The 18,955-nt window shown below is 38.0% G+C and overlaps 3 protein-coding genes and 1 non-coding gene across 4 annotated transcripts; all 4 read left to right on the top strand.

Moving 5' to 3' along the window:
- Positions 1-319: 319 nt before the first annotated feature.
- zmpste24 (zinc metallopeptidase, STE24 homolog) lies at positions 320-5,289 on the top strand. Its single transcript, XM_077621628.1, has 9 exons — positions 320-689; positions 1,691-1,837; positions 1,939-2,142; positions 2,271-2,423; positions 2,562-2,703; positions 2,769-2,944; positions 3,606-3,710; positions 3,870-4,013; positions 4,168-5,289. The coding sequence occupies exons 1-9, from the start codon at positions 582-584 to the stop codon at positions 4,390-4,392; spliced, it is 1,404 nt and encodes a 467-aa protein (XP_077477754.1). The 5' UTR covers positions 320-581; the 3' UTR covers positions 4,393-5,289.
- Positions 5,290-6,046: 757 nt separating this feature from the next.
- atp5if1b (ATP synthase inhibitory factor subunit 1b) lies at positions 6,047-7,691 on the top strand. The gene is made up of 3 exons (XM_077620995.1): positions 6,047-6,190; positions 7,152-7,264; positions 7,344-7,691. Exons 1-3 carry the CDS (start codon positions 6,050-6,052, stop codon positions 7,483-7,485), a joined length of 396 nt encoding a protein of 131 aa, XP_077477121.1. The 5' UTR covers positions 6,047-6,049; the 3' UTR covers positions 7,486-7,691.
- Positions 7,692-7,956: 265 nt separating this feature from the next.
- On the top strand, positions 7,957-10,260 carry rpl13a (ribosomal protein L13a). Its single transcript, XM_077621649.1, has 7 exons — positions 7,957-8,082; positions 8,533-8,605; positions 8,823-8,888; positions 9,059-9,160; positions 9,456-9,541; positions 9,728-9,787; positions 9,993-10,260. The coding sequence occupies exons 1-7, from the start codon at positions 7,993-7,995 to the stop codon at positions 10,200-10,202; spliced, it is 687 nt and encodes a 228-aa protein (XP_077477775.1). The 5' UTR covers positions 7,957-7,992; the 3' UTR covers positions 10,203-10,260.
- On the top strand, positions 8,676-8,756 carry LOC144090423 (small nucleolar RNA Z195/SNORD33/SNORD32 family). The gene has a single exon (XR_013305392.1). It is a non-coding gene; the product is annotated as a small nucleolar RNA Z195/SNORD33/SNORD32 family (small nucleolar RNA).
- Positions 10,261-18,955: the final 8,695 nt, after the last annotated feature.

Genomic DNA, 18,955 nt, shown 5'->3' with positions numbered 1-18,955 from the left:
ACAGAATCTTGAATTTAGTTCGTACTGATTGGGATGGCAGCTGAATATAAAGAAAATCGTTAGAATTCCAAGACCTGACAATTCTCATAGTTTTAAATGATAAATAATTAGCTGTTTAGATCAATAACTTCATTTTTATATTTCCCAAAAAGAAAACTCATGTATAAACTAATATGTTACATGAAACTGTTTTTTTGGACTAACGTGATATATGCATCAAAACAAAAATAGGATTGCACAAGTTTTTTTTATACCTCTTGGCAAAGGAAGTTTACTATTTCACCGCAGGGTGGCAGTAATGCGTCAATATCTGCCCAATTTGGCCGAAATGAAGAAAGAAGAAGATAGGCGCTCCCTCATGAATGAAAAGTCATTATTAATGATGGAGGCTTAAGAACAACTCTTGCTCGGCGTTGTAGTCATTTTTAGGTTTATTTCATGCTAGTAAACTCTTCCAATTAATTCGAATCGTAGCCTGTTTAGTGTGTTCGAAACTAGGAGCAATACATTACGTTACTGTTAGCCTGGGAAGCTACTCGTGACTTCCATTTAACTATCCAAACAAGAACATTTGCGCAAATATGTTCGACATTATATATCAGCTTCCGGTGGAAAAGCAGATATTTTATGCTGTTTTGGGCTTTTCGTGGACGGTATATCTATGGGAGGCCTATCTTGCACATAGACAGGTAAGTTTCTTGTTATTCACGAAGCAAAATATATTGTTGGTGTGTTTTTTATTTGTAGTTTACCCATTTAATGCCCAAATTTCCCTGGACATTTAATGTATTAACGGCCTTGTGTATCATAATTGGGATATCTGGCCTTAAAAGACCATGTTTGACTGCCATCGACGGTGACAGACGTCACATGGCACCTCAAGTACGGTATTAGCACACATGTTTTAGACCACGATAAAGATCTCCATTTTGGACGGTCAGTCCCTGTCGAAATGAATTGGACGTCTCTCACTGTCAATGGCAGCCGGTATTATTTTATGGATTTAATGGTTTAAAAAAACAAGTTTATTTAGTTTGGGTGTTGTAAAGACTAATATCCTAAATTAACTGTAATGAATGTAAAAACAGATCTTGTTCGTCTATGAACGTCAATGGCAGCTATGAGTGAAGCATTGATATCACTGGTATTACTGTTGACTTATAAATAGTAAAAAAAATGAAACATTTTTGTGTGTAAAATTGTGTACAGTGAAAATTAAGGTTTTGGGGTCGATCTTAAAATATGTTTCAAACAATACAAAGTATGTAACCATAAAAGGCATGAAACTGGCTTCTGGTTGATCATGCCAAGATAAAGTTGTTCAAACTTGGTTCCTTTTTTTAAATTATCAAGACATGTCTAAGTACTATGTACTAAATTTAAGGGATTTTTAATATAAATATATACCCAAGTCCCATCTTAAAATTTTGCCAGGGTATCCAAAAAATCGTACATATTAACTGATAGTTTCGAAGAGCAAAAACTTCATAGCTGTTGTTTTTCTCAAATTGAAATTCATGCCAAAACTGGTTTTCCTTTTAGCATATACTGTAAATAACAGTAGAGCTTTAGGGCTGTCAAAGTGGAGTTAATATTTGATGACATTTATTCAATTTTTAAGTGAGTGTATTGATAGGGTATAAATAACAGCTTATTTTTTTAACTATTTGAGTGTTTATCACCCTTGCAGCGAAAGATATACAGGTCAACGAGAAATGTGCCACAAGAGCTGGGAAAGATAATCGATTCAGAAACATTTGAAAAGTCCCGACTCTATCAGCTGGATAAAAGTAACTTCAGCTTTTGGTCTGGCCTGTATTCAGAGACGGAAGGAACGGTAAGACACTGCTAAGCAAGTGTGATTATTATTATTATTATTCATGTTTATAATGGACTAATTTGTGGTTTTGGTGTTCTTTTAAACTGTGATTGTCAAAGCTGGTCCTGCTTTTGGGCGGCATTCCTTTTCTGTGGGATGTCGCCGGTGCAGGGATAAAATACTTTGGATTTGGCCCGGAGTATGAGATCACGCAGTCTCTTGTATTTTTGACCCTGGCCACCCTGCTCACGGCTTTGACTGGCCTTCCTTGGAGTTTGTACAACACGTTTGTCATTGAGGAGAAGCATGGCTTCAACCAGCAGGTAATCTTGCTTTCTCCCAACATGACGGTAACAGAGGCAATAGTTCAATGCGTCCCCTCTAAATATTTGTTCAAATTCCGAAGCAATTGGTTGCTTGAACCCTCTAAATACTTTGGTTTGCTCTTTAGACGATGGGGTTCTTCTTCATGGACGCCATGAAGAAGTTTGCCGTGACTCAGTGTATCCTGTTGCCTGTGACTTCGCTGCTTCTCTACATTATCAAAATTGGAGGGGACTACTTCTTCATCTACGCCTGGCTCTTCACCCTGGCTGTTTCTCTGGTGAGTTGAGGGCTTTTACAACAAAATCCACGGGCAATCATGTTCTATTCTTAAATGTGCAATTGGGTGCAACTTTATTTTTTCTTCAACTGAGAACTAATAGCAATATCCCGTAACAATACTCTTGCCCGTTTTCAGATCCTCGTGACCATCTATGCTGACTACATCGCTCCCTTGTTTGATAAATTTACTCCTTTACCGGAAGGGGAGCTGAAGTCGGCCATTGAAGCCATGGCCAGCAGTATAAGTTTCCCACTCACAAAGGTTTACGTCGTCGAAGGTATGATAAGGGAAATGGAAAAAAAGCGCCTGTGTGCTATTTTTCAAAGTTTTTTGTGTTGCCAGGTTCCAAACGGTCTTCACACAGCAATGCATACTTCTATGGGTTTTTCAAAAACAAACGCATTGTGCTGTTTGACACCTTGCTGGAGGACTTTTCTCCCATCAACAAGGGGGACGAGACAAAGCCCGCCCAACCAGAAAATGACGGCGATAGCAGCCAATTGAAGTCCAAGCCAAAGGTTAAAATGCTTTAAACTTTTTTTTTCCTGGAGTTTGAATAGGAAGTTTAGGGTGCTTTTACATGAGAATGTCCTCTAAATTTAAATGACCGTATTTTTCGGAATATAAGTCGCACCAGCCAAATAATGAAGAGGGAAAAAATAATATAAAGTTGCACTGGAGTATATGTGGCATTTTGAAGGGGTGTTTTTTTAAATTATTTATCAGAAACCAAGAACAAACATACGTTCAAGTAACAATAGTAAAATTGAGAACAGTGGGCTAAATAGGCATCTGTTAACATAGCAGATAACATTAAAATAAAAACAACATACCAGCCTTTCAAAGGTCAGACAAGGGGAAAAAACGTCCCAACTTAGTATATTAGTCAAACTATGAAAAAAGTGCGACTTATAGTTTAGAATATATGGTACATCTAATTTTGTAGTAACTAAATGTTCCAGCCAAATAGACTCAAATAAGCTTTTATTTGAAGAGTTATTATGGATATTCTTAATTTCTTATAACAGAATTTACATGGGGTTTATTTTCAACAAGTTTTTTTGGTGTGAACACTTGCACTTGAGAGCATGTCAATCAAGTTTGAGAAAGTACTCAATCAGATTTTGCATGATTAAACAATATTTCCCTTTCTAATTGCTGTGTTTCACATCTTCACAGCACAAGAAACAAGGATGCAACAACCAAGAAATCCTTGCCGTTTTGGGACACGAGCTTGGTCACTGGAAACTTGGTCACACCGTCAAAAACATTGTCATCAGTCAGGTGGGCTTTTTTTTCACTCTTTCTTTCATATTAACATATTACATTATTGAATAATCATTGCTGCCACCCCCCAATCAGAATGGATTAGATTTCTATTGCCGTCAATGGCAGCGAGCGTTTTAATTCTGCCGTTAACATTTGTTGTCTTTTTTCCCACAGATTAATTCCTTCCTTTGTTTCTTTCTATTTGCTGTCCTCATTGGACGAAAGGAGTTGTTTGTCGCATTTGGCTTCAATGACAGCCAGCCCACCTTAATTGGCTTGATGATAATCTTCCAGTTCATCTTTTCTCCATATAATGAGGTAGCCATTTTGTTTTCATTGTAGTGTGTATTTTAAATGCGCCCTAAAAGTGTCAAAAGGGGCACGATCTAGGGCTGAATTGAATACACATGCTAGTTGACTAGAAGTAGAGTTGCAACATCGCAATTGACGTGTTTCTCTTTTATCGTGGCAGCTTCTGTCCTTCTGCCTGACAGTCCTGAGCCGCAGGTTCGAGTTCCAAGCGGACGCTTTTGCACGCAACATGGGCAAAGCTTCAGACCTCTACTCGTCTCTCATCAAGCTGAACAAGGATAACTTGGGCTTCCCCGTGGCCGACTGGTTGTACTCCATGTGGCACTACTCGCACCCGCCCCTGCTGGAGCGTCTCAGAGCGCTAGGCAATGCCAAGCAGGACTGACGGGCCACCAAGGGGGAGCGGCGGGCGCTGCCTCCTCCCAAAAACCACCGGAGACCCGTCCTGGCCCTCTGATGCCTTTCCCCTCATCTTATTTTATCTCGTTTTAGAAAATTCATTTAATTCTTTGGGGTTTGCCTTTTTTTTAATGGTGAAACATACTAGCTCAAGGCAGCCAAAAGAACTGAAGGGGACTGAGGCATTAAGAGCGAACTTCCCAAGAACATGAGTGAGCAATGTGTGTTAAATTGAGGGATTTGTCTATTTGTCTTCCATTTTGTATGAAGGCAAAATAGCGTCAACTCTGTGGGTTAAGTTCGGATTGTAAAGTGAAATGAAATTCGATGTGGCAAACGACGTGACATGTACCTTCATGGACACACAGGCCGGGTTATTTCATGTTCTTGCATTTGTTGCTACTTTGTGATACGGACGAGAATGTTAGCAATATGGACTGCTTACGTTGCTAGTTTCTAATGAGGGGCTTTGCTGTATGTTATAAAAATGGGCCTCCCAATTGTCTTTGTTCTGTTACTTGACCCTGTTGGAGACACAGAAGTGCTAACATTTTCATTTGGAAGAGAATTTGGCTTTGTGATTTAATTTTCTTGGGGGGAGGAGGGTACAGGCCTTCTCGTGCACCTGTTTGCTGACTGGGGTCCAATGTACCTAGTACATATGTAACTGAGGATTAGTGTATAGAAATTAATTGTGGAAAGAAACAAAAATAGAATGTGCTTTGGATTTTTTAAGTTGACATGTATCCTTAATTCGGCAATCTGAGCTCAGAGTTGCCTGGTGTATGTGCTTATGAGGGACTTCATTGGGGGAGGAGGGCCTCTGGGAGGATCCTCGAGACAAATACTTTCTTTGCTGAATAAAATTATTCCAAGCTTTTTATGTTTTTTGGTATTATTAAAAGTGGATTAAGAATATACTGATTTAATACTAAAAAAACTGCTACTTGAAATAGTTGTTCCCTCACAAATATTTTTGTGTTTGCAATCATGAAAATGTATTATGCATCTGAATATGTAAAAGAAAATTTAAATGGATTTTAAATGTCTTCAACCTGTGGCATATACTAGTATTGTGTTAAATTATGTATTACTTATACGTTTTTAAAAAAATCTTATTTTACATCTACATTAATTTTCACTCATTTGCGAGATTTCTGGCCCATTTATCTATTTGAAAAGAAAAAATCAAAACTGCTTGTAGCATGGAAATGTGGATACTTTCTTGACTCTGCTATAAGATGGCCGCCAGTTACTGACGCCCCACTTCAACTTTTCTACTTAGCTCTCTTAGGTCGCGCATTTACAAGCACCTTTCATTGAAGAAAAAAACTATATAATAAAAAATAAATGTTATTTTGTACTTTTTTAAATTGCTAATATCAACTTCAGATGAAAGTGCACATGGGCGCATAGTCACTGCTTCTAGCTAGACAAAATGGGGGTGTTATATTTTCACCCAAAAATATATATATAAATGTATCGCCCGTGTGTCATAATCTCCATTTAATCTTTTAAATTGAATGTAACATTACTTAGTAGTTAGTTGTATTTGCTGCAGTATTCTGGAAAAAAATGTCTTCTGAAAAAAGGTAAACGTAGTGCCCACCCCTCTGTCTAGATATGAATGGTACCGTCCGTGTATGTATTTACAGACAAGGGCAAAGCCAGGCGTTACCCCTGTCATTGTCATTTTGCCACCCAGTTTTGCTAACATGGCGAGGTTTTTGAGGCCTAACATCCGCGGTTTGTTTTCTTTACAGCAGAGAATGTCATCCGACCAGGTAAAATTATGTTCCTCAACAAAACACCGCTTTCTGTGGGTATAAAGTCATTTTGTTGGAAGCCAATTCACATTCATTACCATTAGCTCCAAAGTTTTCCTAGCCAAATATGACAGCTCGATAAACAAGTCATCTGCATGAATACAGGATAAACAGAATGGTGATCTATAAAATTAAGCGAAGTTTTTTTTCCTCCTAAATGTACTGCATCGATACAACAATGTCAGTTTAACTAAAATATGCTAGGTGATTTGTTTACTCAATGTTTGTACGAAATCTCTTTGCCCTTGTGACCTCAGTATGGCTGCACAATTGTTTAATTTAAACCTAATATGTTTACATTGCAGAATTATTCAATTTTCCTTATTTCTGACAATTTATTTCTACAACTCTCGTCCAGTGATCTCAATCTTTTTGAGCCAGTGTATATCTTATTATTGAAATATGTCAAGCATAACACTGGACTAAAATGTCATAAAAGGTATATATGTAGTACTGAAAGACTATCTCAATTTATTCACACAGATAATTGTGCTTTTCCTTGGCCTCTTAAGTCATTTTTTTTTACTCAAATGACAAGTGAATACGCAGAAAGTACCTAAAGTCATTGGTGGAAGACTATTAGATTGTTCTGCCTAGCGCTATACATTAACGGCATAAATAGATGAACAAATATACATGTATTACTGTGAAGTAATAATATTTTTCAAAGCATCTATCTCCTGTATTTGCTTAAATTCTAGATATGGAAAATTGTATAGCAACTCAGATGATTTTGCTCAAATTAAGTAGCATTTTCTACATGACTATTTTTTAAGACTACTGTTGGAAATCCAAGGTTTCTTGATGTGAGTTAACCTTTGCTATGAGTTAGGTTAGTAGAAGAAAGCACTCTTTCTAACCTTTTGTTATTTACTCACTCTTCAACATTTTTCCACTGGGCTGGTTGTATACATTGCAGCTGGGTGAGCTGGGTAAAGGTGCTGGAAAAGGTGGCGGAGCTGGCGGGTCCATCCGAGAAGCAGGAGGAGCCATGGGAAAGAAACAAGCGGCTGAGGAGGAAATGTACTTTAAGTAGGTGTACCAGCATGATCATGGTACAAATGTAATTGATAAGATAAGATCTCACCATAATCTTTCACTTGCACAAAAGACGCAAGGAGCAGGAGCAGCTGGCTGCACTGAAGCAACACCACCAGGAGGAAATCGACCACCACAAAAAGGAGATTGAACGTCTGCAGCGCGAGATTGACCGCCACAAGGGGAAGATCAGGAAGCTGAAGCACGACGACTAAGAATGAGCTTCTGGCCAGACATCCTTAATCACTGTGGTGTTGCATCTGAAACTATATAATCTCTGGTATTAAATAAAAATCACGTGTTCTTCGACACGAGCCTTGACTGTTTTGTAAAAATGCAATGGTTTGAAAAGTGAATGTAACATGATTTGCATGAGCTACTGTATATGTCATACAGAAAATAAACTATGAACTTGTGTGAACGATCCTGCATTTTTATTGCAAAGAAGGATATCCAAATGTATTTATTATTAATATTCATTTTCTGTGGCAGTTGTCCTCAGTTTGGATAATTGTGGGGGGATTGGTTGATGGATTAAATGGGATCGTTAAAATCAACGCTATATATTTTAAATTATCTTTATTTGAATTATTGAAGTCTCTCGTTCTAAAATATAAAATTTTGGACATTTTTTTAGTAACCCGCAACAACTACGTATTCTTTGTCCGTCTTTCCACAGGTGGCGCTAAAACTTTTGCAAGACAGTCAAACAAGCTATGTAGATGACGCAATTTCCGCCCGCCCGTGTCTTTTACCACGGGCGTCCCCGCGCTTCTTTCTTTTCGCTCGTCATGGCGGACCGCTTCAATAAGGTGGGAACGTTTATGAGACGATTATCTTGTTTTATTCGGATCTTTATAGTTATTTCGGTCATTTGTTTTAGTTAACATGTTGTCAAACGTTTTATTATATGAAAAAACGTGTAAAGTGGGGTACAATATGTCGAAACAATGTAGTTAAATGTGTTCCTCAGTCGGCCTAGTTTCCGAAGGCACAAGGCATCATGGCAGCTATGGTAGCCGACGGTGTTAGCTTCCTGCTAACTCAATTTTCTTACTCAAAGTATGAATTTGGTTGAACCGTATTCCCATTTGTAACTTCCTAGGATAAACAATTACAAAAAAGATGTCGATTGAATATTCGGATCGCTAATGTCGTAGTTGTTTCGACATACATGTAAGCCATGTGCTCTTTATAGATTGATCTAGTAATGGATGGACTTTGCAAAAACGATCACGTCCTAATATCTTATATTTTTGTAGGTTCTGCTACTAGATGGCAGGGGCCATCTGCTTGGTCGCCTGGCTGCCATCGTTGCCAAGCAGACCTTGCTGGGTATGCATCTTATTAATTTCCACCATTTATGAAGTTTTTTTTTTTAATAAAGTTAGAAACTGACCTCAATATTGTCCTTGATGAAAATATCACGTTTTGTTTGAGTTTAACGACCATGAAAAAACTCACATGCACTACCATCTGAGACGAACTAATATGAATGTAAACTTTTACTATACACGTACGCAGGTATATAATTTTAATTTCTGTTTTAAAGGGCACAAAGTTGTAGTGGTGAGGTGTGAAGGCATCAACATCTCTGGCAATTTCTACAGGAACAAACGTAGGTAACCTACATAGTGCCCTCCTAATTTCAATCTTCATTTTTGTCGATGTTAAACAAAACAATTGAGTTTTAACTGCCAATGAGAATATTTAGAACTATCCTTAGACTGCATTCTACTGAACTGAAATTTTGGAATGTGCTTTGAAAGTAGTAATATAATTCTGCAGTGAAGTACCTGGCTTTCCTGCGCAAGAGAATGAACACCAATCCCTCTCGCGGCCCGTACCACTTCAGAGCTCCTAGCAGGATCTTCTGGAGGACGGTTAGAGGTGAGAAACAAACCTCACAGGAACTTGATGCTTTCCCAACACTATGTAAAATTAACAGTCCAAATTTGAAGTGTAAATATGGAACAATTTAAAGTTGAATTCATTTAAACTGGGAGATCTGTTTGTGAATACTCTTTTTAGTACCATTGACGGTGCTGGGTTTCCAATCCATGTGGTCTGGGAGGGGTTAATGACCATGGTTTGGACATCTAGCACTAAGAATGGGTGAAGGGTAGTCCAGAAAAATTACATATCTTTATGAATTGTTAATTTTGATCAATTGTGTGCCACCTAGGCATGCTGCCCCACAAAACCAAGAGAGGCCAGGCCGCTCTGGAGAGGCTGAAGGTGTTCGACGGGGTCCCCCCACCCTACGACAAGGTGGTCTTTCTGCATAATGTTGCCGCCCATTAGTTACACTGTCAATGATGTTTTACCTTACCTTACCTAGCCTTGTTTGACTGAGGTTTGAAATCAAAACACAAAATCTGAGACAAGCCATCTGCAACATACTTTTTGGCCTTCTTTGGTCAGTTTTGAATCCCCTCTCTTTCTTTCTTTCTTCAGAGGAAGCGCATGGTGGTTCCAGCTGCTCTTAAGGTTGTGCGACTGAAGCCCACGCGTAAGGTGAGCGGCGATCGTTTTCGGCACCATGTCTAAAAACGGCCTGTGTCTCGACCCTGATGATTTGAAATCTGATCATTTATTGATGAAACCACACTTAACGGATCTGACTTCTGAGTTGAATTTGCACGTTAGCATCAAAGGCAAAAACGCATTTTAGTTGCAATGTTTTTCCTTCCTAATCCCACCCCTTTCACGTGTCGTACAGTTTGCCCTTCTTGGACGTTTGGCCCATGAGGTGGGCTGGAAGTATCAGGCCATCACAGCCACGCTGGAGGAGAAGAGGAAACAGAAAGCCAAACTGCGCTACAACAAGAAAAAGGCCACCATCAGGCTGACCAAATTGGCAACGAAGAACGTCGAGAGCCAAATCGCAAAGTACACAGATGTTCTCAAACAATTTGGCGTTCTTGTCTGATCTTATTGTGTGGCCAATAAACAAATCAATGTTTATAATAAAGGGTTTTGTTTATGAATCAACTGAGTTGGAAAAAATATACATTGTTCTTTGTGTGTTGGGTGACATTCCAAATTGCTGCCTGAATGAAAGCGGAATGCCACAAGAAGACGCACTTTTGCTGCCATAAAGGTGGTTGGAGTCTCCTGCAATGCATCTTTTTTCTCCTGAAGAGGGCAGCATTGTTTTAACGATTAAATGACATCTTTAATGCTTTTTAAAAAATAAGTGATCCTTTTGTACATGCAGTTACAGGCAGTATTTTAACTTACTGCATTTAAGCTTTATTCCTTCTGACTCAAATTTCTTGTCATTGCGGCATGCATTATTATAAGTTGGCATTTTTACCACTTGAAATGGAAATGAGTGACATTTGCCTTCGACAAAAGCCAGCAGAAGTGACTGACTGGAGCTATTTTCCGTGCCACATGACTGACAAGCCCGATTATACTCTACTGTCCATTGTCGACTAAAGGCAAATAGTTATCAGTTTACATTGTTTTCTCAGAATGCACTTCGGAATCGCCTCTGGAAACTGGACAAAGTTGTCCTTAGAGAGTGATTCTTTTAACTTTTGATGTTTAAATAATAGAAACGTTTAATACATATACTAGTTCTATTCATTGAAAGGAAAATAATACAACAGGGAACTACATCTCCCATGATGCTTGTTTGCGAAACGGCAGAGTAATTGGGCTGCACGCTGTTATTCCCAATCTGCCAAACCTGTTTTCAACAGGTTTAATTGAAATGTGGAAACGCTACCAAGTTTATTGATGATATTTATTTATTTTCTCTTTATTTGTTGGTGTCAGATTGCATTGGAAGTAAAGGTAAGATTGCACAGAAATCAGATCATTTTATCAACAGTAGAAATTGTGTTTGGGGAAATTTGTTTGAGCGTCATTAGTCACGGATTAAACTTTGATAACGTTGACGCGTGCTGCTGCAAACTAAAACATCATAAAATGCAAGCCTTTATGTTATTATATTGACTACTTATTTATTGATCGTTTATCTGTTTGTTTGTTGTTATTTATGCACTCCCTACTTATTTATATTGTGACTACTTATTATGTTGACTACGTATTTATTGATTGTTCATTTGTGCACTTCGTGATGAGAGCTTTAAATCTCATTATCGTTGTATGATGACAATAAAAAGCATTCACATTAATTACACAACATAGACATTAAAGAACACTTGTCGAATCAAGGGGAAACATTCAAAAAAAACGGATCTTTAAACAATTAATTTATATCATTGGTCAAGGGCAAAAGTTCAACTCAGTACTTTGCAACCATTTTTTGCTCTACTCCTCAAGAGAAAATGTTTGAAATATCCAAATTCTTTACCAGAATTAAATTGGATTTCACCGTAACCCAGTGTTTTAATCCCAGGCCAATCTGAGTTTATAACTCAGTTTACCAAACCCAGATTCAAGATCCCACAAACCAACCTGACAACACACCAGAGACGCACTCCTCCATGTTTCACAGCAGGTTCAGCTGACATTTCTGTCACGAGTGTGTTAAGAGTGGTACTCCTAACACTTTTAAGATCGCGTGTGAATCAAATACCCACACTTGAAATCATCTGAAAAGCTTCCTGGGAGATTTCCCCATGATTTGTTGAATAACGCATTTACCGACATCGCTGAATAAAAAGTTTGTGTGTTGGTTTTCTGTAAACTCCAATATTGAGCTTTCCAACCATCCATTGCTTTTTACTGTTTATGTTTGATTATGCTCGGGGCAGTGAAGTCTGATGCACAAAGTTTCATTAGTTTTACTGGATTATTTGCACTTGGACATTCATGCTTCGGGCTTAATGTTTATAATCAAGACTTCGTATGGTCCTCTAAGTACCGTAAGACCCAATATGGAAACTAGCATTTGCATTTTTCTCCCTGCAATAAAAAGCAACTTCCATTTCTGCTCTATTTTAATCAACCATGAGCAGAATAATGATGACCCAAGACATTTCAAAAGCGATCGGTGCTGTATATGTACAGTTTCTTCAAAAAGAAACAGAACTGAGTCTGTCAGACATATTTTTCTTCACGTCATCCATTTTAATCATGATGCATGGAATTAATCATGACTTGCAGTGGGCTCCACGCACCTACAATTTATTTGTTCATTGGCACTGACCTCTAAGCGTCATTTAAATGATGTAAAATGACAGGGCTCTCATTCACATAGAGGTCAATCTCCAATTTGAAGACATAAATATGTAAAATCCAGAAATTGATCTCGCGCTACGGGAGACAGAAAATTGGTGGAAGCTCAGCGGAGAGAGCAACTTAATCAAGGCATTATGAGCTCCTTTTAATGGAAGCCTCCTCGCTTTGCTTGGAAAATGTCACGTATTTGCACGCAGCAACGCATGTCCTTGAGAGCGTTCCACTGAAAAGGCACGAGCTCCGCCACAAGGGACGGCATCGAGAATACCAATCTTGTGTGATAAACAACTCAACAACTATGAAAGAGGCACTGTGACAAATGAGAGTGAACCCAGGTTGCTTTCTGTTGCAACATCATTGGCTTTGACTGCACTGTAATCTGACTCACTCCCCCAGCCAGGTTAGTGGATGCTATGGGTTACGTTGCACTTAAATTATTTAGCATTTTCTTCAGAGAATTGTGGAAAACGCATAGTTCAGCATGGCTGAGGAAATCTAGTGTGTACTTTTTGAATTTACATATGTATTTGTACTTGTGATTTTTGACTATCTTATCCTCACAAGGGTCGCCTTGTATAAGTGTGAGAAAATGGATGGATGGAAATTTTCATTCATTGCCACACTTTCAAATCAGTTCCCCGTATTGTCTTCTATTTCAGTATCATTTTGAAGAGGGAGAAAACAAAACAGTGTGTGGCCATAATGATCAATGTAGCATTTGGCCTAGCCGTAGAACAACATCCCAACTGTAAAATAATGGGATGTCAACATCATGTTGCTGGGTTGCCTTGCTTCAGTAGAGACTGGTGCATCTCTTTATCCTGCACCATTATTTACAAATGCTACAGCGTTCTGACAATGTTTCTGCAAAAACAAATTGCCAGTGAATGTTACAGCTCCAAAGGGAAAATTGAAGTAAGAAAAACCAATTTTTGAAAGAGAGATATAAAGAGCACTGCTGTGCGTGACTTCGAAGAGGTGCCAGCAAATAATATTTTGTCATAATGTCTGATTTGGAATCAATCACAATGTCTTTTTTTTTTAATTATTTGCACGCGTTCTAATGATAAAACATTATATTGTAAATGTATGTTGAACATAGTGTTATTGTAGAATATGCTCAAAATGTCCTGTGTAATAGCCTCTAGTGTTTGAACAGTGCAACGATCACACTAAATTATCCATGACAAAGTCGTTCTACTTTACTTGATTTCATTGATTTTTTTTCTCTCCCCCCACCCCCCCTCGACTTAACAGCTATATTGTGGAATTTTCCTAGATGAATGGCTTTTACAGCATTCAATGTTGTTCTCAAAGGAATTCTAATCGATTTGCCAATGACATTCATTTGTAATTTCATTAAATGCAGTTTTATAGCTTGTTGAACAGACAATTAAACATTGTTTCTAGCCTCTTGGTTGGTAAACGATAGCTTGATGGTGGAACAAAGTAAGTAGTTGTTGGAAGGCTTGGTAGCAAACAGTATAATTACCTAAAATGTGAAAAGGGAACTGAAGCTTAAAGTCCCACTTTCACATCAGGGGTTATTTTACTAAATTTGATAGAGTGGACTTCATTGAGCCAAAACACACTCCTTTCCCTTTGTAGAATATACCAAAAAAAGCACACAGTTTTAACCCTATTTCCCCTTTTCACTTTTAACTGCATATTTCGACTTGTCACACGATAAAGACAACAACTCTCGAGTACCGTTTCAGTCATCTCAATAGTTATGAATCTATGTGAGTCTTAATAATTAGTTTTTAAATACTCTTTGACACAATTTTATCATTTAATTTGTGTGTAAAAACTCAGCGGCACTTTGAATTAAGGAAAAATAATTCAAACTCATACGACATAACAGTGTAAATATTTAGTATTTGGATGCCATTTTTTAGAGAGCTGCCAACACAGACAGATCAAATCAAAGAGAAAATCAAAGGTCGTCACGCTCCACGATGGCTGACCATCAGGCCCCCAAAAAGAGGCAAAGAAACAGGCAAAGGCCAAAGAAGTTATCAAGGAAATAAATTAAACGCAACGTTTGTCCTTTGTCCTTATTTCAGGCCAAAGAGGTCGTGCTATCACTTTCTTCTCCGTCATTGATTTTTTTGTGAGTTGCCTCGCGGTTCCATTGATTGGGTGGTCTGACTTCGCACAACATGGTAAAGAGCTGTAACTGTGCAGAGCTATCAAAACGGATGGCGGGGGGGCTAGTTTCAATAATGCTCTCCAGGGAACAGTAAACAATTCCTGCATATCGACCTCACTGGCGCATTTATTATATTCTAAAACACACTGTAGTGGCTGTGCGTCGCCTCGTGTGAGGTTAGAGCAAAAAGATCTACCGCTTTCGTCGCCCCCCCCCCCCTCAATTATAGAGGTTGGTATTCAAATGTGTTGGCCCCTAAGCCAGTACATGAAGCTAATGCATTTCACATGGAGTTAACACTTTCCCATGAGCGCTCTCCTATGCTTTTCGCTATGCGTTTTTACCCTCATCAGCATAACAGGCCTGTTTAAAGCGGCTACTGTTTGGGGGGTTTATTTCATCTCCTTGCACAACTTGGATGTCACAGCACAGTGGTCATTCAGGACTTAGAATGTAGCCATTCACCTCTGAAGACAGGCACACACAATTTACTTGGTGTGATGGAGGTCACTCAGAACAAATTCGTCCCTGATGAATTAATGAGTGTTGCGCAAACTGTATTTTAGATTGATTTGGGAGTTTCTCATATGCAGATTTGCCTGTGTGAAATGAGCTGTAATGAGGCAGATACAAAGGGAGGCTTAAGCAATCCTTCATACTTTTCGTCTTCATCACTGATTAGTGAAGGGGGTGATAGATACATAGATGGACAGTGGAAGGTCAAACTAACTTTGAGAGAATGCTATTCTATGAATGGTCTTGGATCGTATTGTATTTTAAAGTCCCACTATTTTTTTCCTATTTATTTCACTATCTTAAACTGACCCAGATTCAAGTGTGGTGGTAACACACAACAATCCAACTAGCCACTTGGGATGCATTTAAAACATTCACATATTCCATTCTCTAGTCAATACACACATGTACGAGCTAAATGGGATGGCGGAAACAATCCCAGAAGACGTTTGTGAGGTTGCTAGTTATCTAAACACATTCCTAATGCTAATTTCCATACAGTATCACCTTATAGTTCTTTCACTGTGAGGACACAAATGAATGGCAATGTTACAAGATGCCTAGTATTTATTCAGGATGTGATAGATGATAATAGCAACAGGATGAATCCGGAAATGAATTGTTCCATATTCATATTCAGCTGAATTGCTTGAGAAGTAATTGAAAAGCATTTCGCATTACGCATGTATAATGAACACAAGCACGCTTTGACATTAAGTGAGGATTTTTTTTTAAAGCAAAGAAGTGGAATATCAAGCGAGCTGTATCCGATTAAGCGTGTATGATCAATGATCATTGCCAAAAACCTCCGAGCCAAAATGGATTTTACGTCAACGCCATTGACTGTGAATGAGTTTTAGAATTCCTGTTCAGGTCTGTTTTATAATGTTTTTTTACATATTTTTTAAAAGACTGAAGTTGGTCATTGGGGAGTAGGACAAGAGAAAAATGGCACTACTAAAATATTCTCAAACATTCCTTTGATATTTGGTTAATTAATAATTAATTCGGAACGACTCATTTTTGTATTTTGTATGTGGAGTGTTCAAATTTTGAAGGGAGGAATGTTAAATAACCGCAATTCTGGAATGAACTAACTGAGAACTCATAATATTTACAAGTGGCACACCCACGAAATGATTGTCAAGTCGAGATCACTTTGAAAGCTTGTCTTCTGAGTCTTTGCCCTGATTAATAACGAGCAGCTACATGACATCCAGAAGCCGAGATAGAGCGAATGCGTGCACCTAAAATTGTAAATTGATCATGATAAGCTGTAATGAAATCCGCTCACTTCTCCATTCGCTGTTGATTGCCTCTCCTGTGGTGCAGAATTTGGAGTAATCTTCCGCCGTATGCGAGCCTCTCTTTGACAGTCACGCTTCATTGTTCAAGCACACAAATGTGCATATACGTACTATATGACTAGGGGGTCTTTGTGAGAAGGTGTGGTTAAATCACAGGGGATCCTCGCCTTTTTTCTATGTTCCGGCTAGCTCCATTAATCAATTCTCCAATAAGCGCAAGGCTTGCGTCCTGGTAGCCCACAAAACCATCGGCGTAAGTCCACAGTTGTGTTCCTCTGGCCACTGGAGAGTTATTTTTTCATATGTGCTTCTCCTCTATGAACCCAGTGACACTGTCTGCCTCATGTAAAGTTTTTTTCTCGAAGGTAAGGTAGAGTGGACTTTCAAACTCAACCATGGCAGCCACTATTCTTCTCGTTTTACTTTTTCGTGTGACCTTGTGGACACAACTTCGGGTTTCTGCAATGATGAAAGTGATGCTGGGCTTTTTTCTTCAAATGGAACTTGCTGTACGTACTCTGCCTAAAGGTACATTTGGGGCAATGCTAACCAATTTTATAGAACAGAACTTTCCATTTAGTATCCCCATAGAATTAACTTCACTTTTATACTCACTGGATGGCTCGTTTTGGTTTCTCCGCATAAAAATAATGAGCTCCAACACAAGAGATGAATCCAAAAGCCTGTGCTTAGGGAGATTGAAATGGTTTTTTGATTGACAGACGGTGAGAGAATTTTTTTTTTGCAGTTATCGTTTGAAAATATTGCAAAAAATAGTGTAGATCATCATAGTGTATCAGAATGTATCGGACTTTTGTCACAATAATGGATTCGATTCAGTAGATGTTTACTTTAACACAGAAAACAGCATTTGTCATTTACTGGCTACACTATTTTTTTGCAATATTTTCATTGATTCAATACAATACAATAAAATCATTGATTTTTTTGATTGACAGACGGGGAGAGAATTTTTTTGGGCAGTTATTGTTTGAAAATATTGCAAAAAATAGTGTAGCCAGTAAATGACAAATGCTGTTTTCTGTGTTAAAGTAAACGTCTACTGAATTGAATCCGTTATTGTGACAAAAGTCCGATACTTTCTGATATTGCAAAAACTTAGTAGCCATATCAGGTGCCGATACTGATACTAAATATCGAATCGGGACGTTTCTAGTTCCCAAACTCAAGCATTGCACACCTGAGAAACTCTTGAGAGAATCAACACCAATTGTCATTTACTCTGAGCAGAAATCAATTGATCCAGGTGCAAAGGAGGAAAAGAAAAGACTAATAGAAAACGCTTGAATCATGGAATTTTAAGACTTAATCTCAAATCACTACGCTAATGAAAATTGATTGAAAGTTGTTTCACGCGAGCTGATTAAACACTGCTTGCACTCTCTTTCTGCATGGTCATCTTTCCTTTTAGCTTAAACATTTGACAAGTCTTTTTGGAACGTTCCACAAGCTAACTAATGCCTCATTGTAAGCGATGTTCAATCGATACTCACTTAATAGGTGCACATGCATTATTATCGAAGTTTAAGTGGATGCATTATGGCAACAACACTTTAAGACTTTGATTCAACTCTTATTTAGTAATGTATGATTGTGAATGCATGTCTATATCAATGTGTGACCTGTCCTTAACTCACTATAAGTATAAAGTGTATTTTGCATCCCCAAAATGGGATCTAGAGTCTTAAAAATACATTTAAAAATGGATGGCTAGACTTGTGCTGAGCTGGTTCTGTAATGTTTGAGCTTTTCAGTGGTGTAAAACTACTGGTAGGTGTTTTATTTTGTTTGCTTTTTATTACATAAGAGGGATATACTATAGAAATATCTTACAGTAGCATGCTGGGTAATTGCACACCACTGCAAACTATAACTGCAAAAGTGAACATCCTGTCAAAATGATAAATGACGTTTGTTTGGGGTAATATTTTTCTCTTGGGGTAATGTTGTTCTTTGTTATTTTTAATGCCTTTTTTATCAGTCTTGGAATAAACCACAAGCAGGTAAAACATATATTTAAGTATGCTCACGTTTTATTCATTAGTAGTTGTATTACAAAATAAGTATTGCCATACAACGACTTTATTGTACTTTGGTATGGGGCTTGTCATTTATGGGAAACATATTCATGATTATTTTTTTATGGTTACTGAAACACAATTATTCATAAATTTTTATGTGGTGTTTAATACAATATCTTTATATATATTTTTAAACAACAGCTATAATGATGATAAAAATGATTTAAAAAAATGTTTTTCCCCATGTGAGCTGAATACTAGTTTTGAACAGATTCAGGTTTTTTCTACATTAATGACCACATTTTACACCTCGTATTTCGTAATGCTTCGCCCACGCTAGTAAATAGATTCAAAATTCTGCTTCAGGCATAAAACACCTAACTCAACATTGCATCATTTCTGTCCAACATAGAATCTGCTATAAAATGTTGGTCTCATTCCAAATGTTATACTGTGTTTCCTTGAATTTACGGACATGAGCAAATGTAAACCTCCACCTAATATAATGTAT

The sequence above is a fragment of the Stigmatopora argus genome, chromosome 15, assembly GCF_051989625.1.
Source record: "Stigmatopora argus isolate UIUO_Sarg chromosome 15, RoL_Sarg_1.0, whole genome shotgun sequence".
NCBI classification, from domain to species: domain Eukaryota; kingdom Metazoa; phylum Chordata; class Actinopteri; order Syngnathiformes; family Syngnathidae; genus Stigmatopora; species Stigmatopora argus.
This window is presented reverse-complemented; position numbering and strand designations above follow the sequence as displayed.